Below are 8657 nucleotides of genomic sequence, written 5' to 3'. Positions count from 1 at the left end.
TATACATATATGTATATGTGGTCCCGAAATTAAAATATATCATTGCTAGAAAATTTTCGAAAAATTAAATAAAAAAGTGTACATTTTTATTTCAAGCAATAGTTTTTGAAATATAAGAATTTAAGTATAATTAATAGATGACATTTAGACGGCTACCTATCAATCGCGTGGTATTGCACTGAGAAAAAAATAGTTAATTTTAAATATTTAGTTCAATACTGTCAACTAAACATTTATTTACAGTAAATAAATATTTGTTCAATAAAAAGATGATTGTTAAATCAAATTAACATTTCTTGTATCAAATAAATATAAAGATATATTTATTTGATACAAGAAATGTTAATTTGATTTAACAATCATCTTTTTATTGAACAAATATTTATTTACTGTAAATAAATGTTTAGTTGACAGTATTGAACTAAATATTTAAAATTAATAAATATTTAGTTGGCAGTATTCAATTAAATATTTATTAAAATTGACTATATTTTTTTTCAGTATAGTAAACGCGCACTTCAGCATTTGAATATAATCCGCGTGTCTAAACGTAGTCCGTAATTGGTCACATTTAAACCCTTATTGACAAATTTGCTTAAAATAAAAATTTACAAATAACTTTTCAGTCCCAAGTTTAATTTCTGACTAAGATATTTTTCACAATAAATTCTTTACAGAATTTTAAATGTGCTGATAGTATTAAATTGATGATCAAAAATTAATTTGTGAATTAGATTATTATTTCAGTTAAATGATTGTAGCCGAGATAGGATGCTACGCATAGTATATGATTGAGATAAATGTATTTAGAAATTTATACATATACGTATAATTATTTTTATCAAACTTTATCTAACTTTGATCGTATATGTATATTTGGCAGCTCTTCTTATATATGTGATTCATCACAAATCGAATATTCTTATTATCATTTTTTTTTTAAAACTTTTTTACTGCGTGATATTTTGATTCGCAAATTTCGATACCCTGTACGTATATATAAACATATATTACACTCTATGTATAATACAAGATGTCCTATCAAGATTGTAACAACGAATTTGAGACGAAAATTCTAGTACCAAAATGTCGGACCTATAATAATGTATGATTTATAAATATTTAAAGTTAGCGAATTGCACCGCCTAAATTTTGCACGTTTAGATAGTAGAACGTAAAGTGTTAAAAGCTGCTACTCGTTGCGTCTTGTTAATATCGATAGAAAGATTATATTCACGATAAGATAAAGTTATTTATTAAGTGATATTTCTAATTATTGATATTTTAGTATTGGACTTTTCATTTCTAAATAATCTCAGGAATTTTTCTTTAAATATTGTTACTGAACATCCTGTATATAAAATATATACGTTATTATTAATCATCTCACATTTCGACATTTGTCATCTATATTCTTCCAGTTATCTATTCATGAAATTATTTATATGATTGATGTATTGTTAATGCGATCGATAATCTATATTATTCTATCATATTATTCCATTATTATATTTCGCGCGATTTCGCATCAGGGAAATGTAAAATAAATAAATTCAGAGAAAGGAAGTTAATAGAGTATAAAAAGGATGATGAGTATAAAAAGGATTTAGAGAAAGATAAAAGCAAATGATTTATAAGTAAGAGACTTGTATTATTAGGTACGATCGAAGAGCAATCCGCCAACGTAAACAACAATCTAACCGGGCTGAGGATACAAAGTAGCAGCTCCATCGAAAGCCTCACCGGTTACGAAGGTGAGCCTTATCGTCCCTGAATCAACCCATATATAATAGAATCGTACAATAGAATAGAATAAGAACTCTCCTCTCTTCTTCATGTGATCAAATTATGACGTAACTTATGAAAAAAATTAAACAAAAATTGATAAATAAAGTAATTCCAAAGAGATAGAAGAAAAACATAAATTTTTGTATTGATTATATACACATTTTTAATAAAGAATATATCTAGATAATAAATGAATATATCTGAATCATTAGATTTATTAATTTCGCAGATCTCCGCTTCTATCAAGTAATTAATTGAATGGCCTACTTTTTAATCATGCTTCTTTCAAATACTGTGCTATACTGATGTTCGAGATTTTATTGGAAAACAATGGCGGTTGAAGGTTTCATCACAGAAGCGCGACAGATATGTGTGGCGAACTTCGATATTTTCCAGTGGCTGCCATTAATAACGCGTTTTACATCCTTGACATTAACTATTATCCGTAAAGTGCAAGCTCGAGATTTTTAGTTTAACCAAAGTTATTCGCGGTCGCAAACGAAGTTATTCGCGATCGCAGACAAAGTATGGTACACTTTCATGATAATTAACTTACAATACACAATGATTTACAGTATTATTTATTAAGCATTTTATATCTGCAACTGTAGTCTAAATTTAAAAATTATCAGCGCAGAAGCAGAGTATAAAATTATTCATGAAATGTAAAATTTCTACAGTAGTAATCTATGTATAGGAGTTAATATTACAATATAATACCACAATAATTTGAAGTTACGTAGCAGCTGATAATAATCCAGCATGTTAATCTGTCCCACAAAACCAAAGATCCATATAAAGAACATTGCAGTTTATAGAAAGAGACTACACAGCCACCAGTCTTTACATGATCAGTAATAGTATAAAATTAAAGCAGGAACCATTTGATTGATTATGACATCATTGATTTATTCAATGATAACAAATCTAACAACAGTCAAAATTCTCGAACACAAAGAATTGTTGAAATCAAACATGAGGAATTCATTCTTATCGATGTCGCATGTGTGCTTTCTAAATTCTTTGGAGTAGAATCTCACTTTAAAGAGTGAAAATTGAGCATCTTAAAAAAAAATAGCACAATTTTCAATATTTAACCCTAGATCACACACATGAGTTTCCCAGACTTAATCAAAATTTTGCTTGCTCCAGGAAAAAGAAAGGAGAGTTTTAATAACTTAACAGTGCATGTAAAACTTTTTGTCATTACAGACCTATACAGATATATTCCTAAATCTCAGAGCTTTAAAATAAAAGAAGTCTAAAATATTAATCTAAATCCCGATGTTACAATGAGTCTTCAATGAGAGCCGTGATGTGTTTTTCGAAATTTTTCTGGAGATTCTAAGATTAAAAAGTGAGATTTAGTCAGAGACAATACACTTTAAAAATTTTAGAGAATGCGCGTAAAGTATTGATGGTGGAAAGACAATCGACCTATAAGCGCACGAGCCGACTGGCGCGGTGCGCGATGAGTCACAAGCTACGACGTCCAATTATTCGGCTGATGCTGAGATGAGCGTAACTGCGAAATGTTGCAGGGCGTAACTCTCCGCACGAGAACTCGTCGCACGAGTTGACGCCATCCGAGTGGTCTGATTGGTCTGAAGAAGGAAATCTGCCGGCAGGCTGCCGCGGCATCGTCAATCCCAATTATCCCGGCTTCCAGCATTTGGCACCTTCTCTACTATCGGACACAGACCTGACTGAGGACGAACACGATAGTTATTCCGATTACCCGCCACTTCATCATCATGAGATAGCTCCGTTGCCAGAGAACGACAACGAGTACAATAACAATATCAACGACAGCATCAATCATTTCTGCGGTCAACGCAACGATCGCAAGATTTTTTATGAGAAGCCCAAATTTAATATACAGGTATAATATTCATCATTAATTGAATAAACTGATCGTACTTGTAACATCGTAAAGAATCACAAAGATGTGATCGAGAATATTAAAAATTTAGATGCTTGTAGATATGTGCGCCATCATATAATATATTTGATAATATATGCATCTCTTATGTTAATGCAAAAAGTTTTATTTTGTATTAAGATTTCTCCATTCTAACCCAGTGAGAAATGACAATGAAATCGATGTCGTTTCTATTATCATTTCTTACTGAGAAGATTCTTTTTTCTTTCGAGACAAAAAATTCTGAAGATGTTGAGTGTTTGACGAATTTAGGTCTGTTTTTTATCTCTCTATGAACTGATGCATATATTGCAATAAGTTGAAGTGCAACATTAAATATACGTTTGTTTCAACTTATTGCATCGGTTCAGAATGCAGTAATAAAAAAACAGATTTTTTATTTCTTAAGAAATACATCTGTTGATGATTTTTTTCTTTTTGTCTGAGGCTTTCTTTGATTTGAAGATTTTCAATTTTCAAATGTTTTAACAGAAAGATCGTTGCTGAATTTATCTCTCTCTCTCTCTCTCTCTCTCTCTCTCTCTCTCTCTCTCTCTCTCTCTCTCTCTCTCTCTCTCTCTCTCTCTCTCTCTAAAAAGAAAGAGCGTTTGAATAGATCTATGTTAACATTTGTTGTCAGCAGAAGGAACTAATTTGAACTAATTTTTTTGCATGAGTCATGTCATGACAATCGTGTAAATTCTTTTTAAGTAAAAATAAACCTATTACTAAGAAAACCAGATAGTCGACATAAGTTATCAACGCGTAAAAATAATCAAGCACCCTTCTACGAGCACATATTCTCTCGTGACATCATCATGCCATTCTCGTCTCTCTCATGTTTCAGACTGTGACTTCTCTGTATGAGGCGGTGGTGCCGCCTTCGGAAAAGTGCATCAACTACGTCAAGAGCGTGGAGGTCTCTAAATCCGAGGAGAAGGCGTTTTCGCCGGAGCCAGAGGTGGTCATAAACGGCATCGTCGAGGCAGAAACTCACCTGACGCTCTTAGACGAACGAGAGGAGAGTCTGGCCGACCAGATTACAGTGGTTCGAAATTTTTTAATTTTTAGTTAAAATTTATCTTTTTAATTTTATTTTTAATAAATATAAATGCAATGTTATAATGTCCTATTATCATATTTTTAAAATTATTATGCATCATTTTATTATCATTTATCAGTAAAAGAGAGAGATGTTCAAAATATTTTATATTGGAAGATACGTTGTTCGCATTTGAACGAGCTTATTTGTAACACACAATTATTCTTTTAAGATTAGTAAGTAATGACAGAACTATTTTATATATAGAATAAGAAGCCCACAATCAATTCGATTCTGCCATCTTCTAAAACTGAAGTTCGTTAAAGAAACGGCATGTTTTAAAAGAAAAAGTCAGACTTGATTCTAAAATAGACACTTTGATGAGTATTGATATTAATAAAGAATAAACTTTTGAATATTGTTCATTTTTATTTTTAATTATTGATAGACGGAAAAATTTTAAATTATATAACTGATACAAATTCTAATCAGACTTGTTCTATATATGTGATGCAACTCTCAAAAATTTTTTTTAATATTATTGATTTCAATTCTGATGTATTTCAACCCAAATTAAAAATACATTGCAATTCGGTATCATTCCTCTGCATGCTTGGATAAGACTATCTCAAATATATTCTTCATACTTTATATAAAATTGAAATTCATAAATGGAATAATTAAAAATTCACAAGAAAAAATAGCAGCAGCAACAAGAGAATAAATTCAAGAAAAATTTCGAAAGGAATTAATTAATTTATATGTTGATAAGATGGAAATACGACATGGAAAGCATTCTTAAACTATCGTATGCAAAAATTACAAACGTTAATCATCATTAGCTAATAGAAAATTTTAGAATAATTTTGATTGCTCTTTCATGTCAATTAAAACTCCAGATCCAAAACTGTTTGGAAAATATTGTTTAGAAACAGTCAAATTATATCAAAAGTTATATTCTTAGTATCCGATGCTAGTAATTACCCATAAAACTTTAATTCATTGTAAGTAAATTTTAAAGAATACAGCATTTTATCAGTTGGATATTTTTGAGTGGAATAAATTTTATCACAAGAATTAAAGGAAACACTTGAAAGGATTTAAAAATTCATACGCTTACAGATATCTATTTTTAATAGATTTAACATATTAAAGGATGATATAAGTGGGTCTATGGTATCATCAGATCCATTTATATCGTTTTTCACTTTGCAAAATTATTTACGACAGTCTTCACTATCTGTAGTCATTTAATTATTGATACTATCAAATTAATTCTTTAAGTAGCAAAAAAGATGAAAATGATTACGAAATAGAGTTTGAGAAAACATATATAGAAAGGAATAATGATTTTTAAATAATATTAAACTTTTTCCTCCAAATAAAGATGACTAAAATAATATTAAGATAATGTAATACATTATAATGTAATACAATAATAAAATAATGTATAACAAATAATTTTAACGTAATAAAATCAGTAAAATTAATTTGTTTATTAATTTTTTACATAATTTTATGGAAATAAATTAATAATTTTGTATAATTAAAATAAAACTATTTTATTGTCAATTTTAAATCTTTTTGTGCTTTTAATTTCAAAACTGTAAATATTTAAAATATATTTAATAATTTTTCATATATTGAAATAGATAATATTATAGTAAATAAAAATAATATTGTATATAAAAATAAATTTTTTTTTATATAAATAATGCACATTTTTTAATTAAATATTGTAATGTGTAAATTTTTTAGTTAAATAATTTATAAATGATTAGTGTTTCTGAGTCGTAAAATTCATTTTTATGGAGATTTATATTTTGGCAAAAAATTAAAATTTTTAATCTACTGTTCACTGTGCAGGTGGATGAGTGCGCTCCCGAATTGTCGCAAGTGACTTTTGAGGATAAACGTGAGAGGGAAGTACCCGTCGAAGTTGAGCTAGTAGAGTTGACTACCAGCGTGAATGAAAGCCTGCAATTTCCGGAGATCGAGGAGATCCTGGACTCTGGAAAGACTAGCGAGATCAGTGAGGTGAGCTCAAAGGTGATTTTCTGCAACCATTGTGCAATTAAGATTAATTGTAAGTTAAAAGCACATCTTGACGCGACGGTTTTTATAATATAACAATTGTAAAACATTATCGTTGGAAACATAGATGAAAATGACTAATTTAAATAATATTTAAATAATATTTAAAAACTTTAAATAATATTTAAAATAGATGTTTATTTTATTTTGATTTTATTCAATATATATAAATTAAATCTTATTCTTTCTATTATAATTATAGTATTTTTAATTGTCATAGTTTCGTTAATTTCATTAGTTATATTAATTATATAATTAGTTTTAACATTCCTTAGTTTTAACAGTCCTGTATTTATCCGTGATCTAAACTGAACTCGCTTTGAATTTCATTAAATCTTGCTATTGCACGCATTATGTTGTTCATCCATAATTAAACTTAATTATCATAGAATACACAATTTCCGCGGCTTCTCTGTCTGAGACCTTTTTAACGTTATTATGCAATTGATTTGCATGACAATTACTATCCCGACTAATCCTATTTCCTGTCATTGGGTCTCGCGCCTATTTGACTCGCGATATTCTCGTGTATGGTCGATTAAACACAAATGATTTCGGTGTGGGTGCAGACGGAGGACGTCGTAGTGGAGCACATCGACCTAATACGTGAGGCAAAGGAGTTGCCTCATTCAGATCGCTCCAAAATAGGCAACCGTCAGCCGGTGACGACGACGTCAACGTCGACGGTCGACGACGACGAGTCAGAGAGCAACAGTGACTACTCTGAGGGTTTCGCTGAAGAGCGGCCGACCTATACGAAACTGGAGGAAATCGATTTGCTCTCGAGTATTGGCCGGGACATCGGCGTTGATCTTGAGAAATACGCTCAGCCGGTACCGGACGTGGTCGCGATGGAATCGATCGAAAGTATGCGACAACCGCGGTCCACTTCGATCATCAAGGATCACATGGATACTAACAAGCTGTTGGATCGCCAACTTCCGGAGGCGTCCAGCGCCGATGCTCGGAAAAAGGAAAAGATGGTTAAGAATCAAGCAAAGCGCCGTCAGCAGCAACAGCAGCAACAGCAGCAGCAACAATCGCGAAACTCTAACTCTCAGAGACGTCTCGACAAGCGCCGGGTTGACATCGATAATGGATCTGGTAAATATCTCAATGTGTCTTTTTAGTCTGTTCTATTCATTCACAGTTTTGATTTTTTATTTTATGTTTCTATATTATCGTTTTAGTAACATGTCTACAATATTAATATTATTTCTCTTTAATCATTTAATATTTTGCTACAATTGGTTTTCAAATGTTAAACATTATTTTCTTTTTGATTTTTAATATCTTGTAATTCTTGTATTAAAATAATTTTTTACAGAATAGATTTCTTCTGTCGTAGATATATTATCGATACATTTTTTTTTTGCACAAATTGTTATTTTCCGTATATTTTTTATATTTTTAGTGCAAAACATATAACTGTTTTTAATAAATATGTGCATTTTATGACACTCACGTTCTACTGGAAGTAATTAACTGGCTTACTTTTCTTAGTAATTGAAAAAAAAAATTTTTTTTGCATTGGTGGTTGCGACTCAATGTCAGTAACTGTTTTAAGTATAATAATTACACACGGCCCTGAAAACGCTATTTTTAAATAATTACTTTTTTAAATATTTTTTCAATGCCTTAGGTTTATAATTCTTAGTATTATAATGCTTGATCAAATCTCTCAAAATAAGCTTATATTAAAATTAATTATCTATTAATGAACTTATATGACCGAATAGAGCAATAAGATCCTTGATTTTTATATTCAAATCTTCCAGAATGATGAAATATTTAATTTTTAATTGAAAAATT

The 8657-nt window shown here is 30.0% G+C and overlaps 1 protein-coding gene across 1 annotated transcript in view; it reads left to right on the top strand.

Annotated features, from left to right (window-relative positions):
• LOC108684976 overlaps positions 1–8657 on the top strand; it is a 29669-nt gene that overhangs the window by 11711 nt on the left and 9301 nt on the right. The window contains exons 7-11 of the mRNA XM_018189555.1: positions 1659–1754; positions 3330–3670; positions 4557–4757; positions 6618–6788; positions 7415–7949. Coding sequence (XP_018045044.1) covers positions 1659–1754; positions 3330–3670; positions 4557–4757; positions 6618–6788; positions 7415–7949 — 1344 coding nt within the window. The remainder of the gene's footprint in view (positions 1–1658; positions 1755–3329; positions 3671–4556; positions 4758–6617; positions 6789–7414; positions 7950–8657) is intronic.

Source organism: Atta colombica, unplaced genomic scaffold, assembly GCF_001594045.1.
Source record: "Atta colombica isolate Treedump-2 unplaced genomic scaffold, Acol1.0 scaffold141, whole genome shotgun sequence".
NCBI classification, from domain to species: Eukaryota; Metazoa; Arthropoda; class Insecta; order Hymenoptera; family Formicidae; genus Atta; species Atta colombica.
The sequence above is the reverse complement of the archived record's forward strand: the minus strand, read 5'-3'. Positions and strand labels throughout refer to the sequence as shown.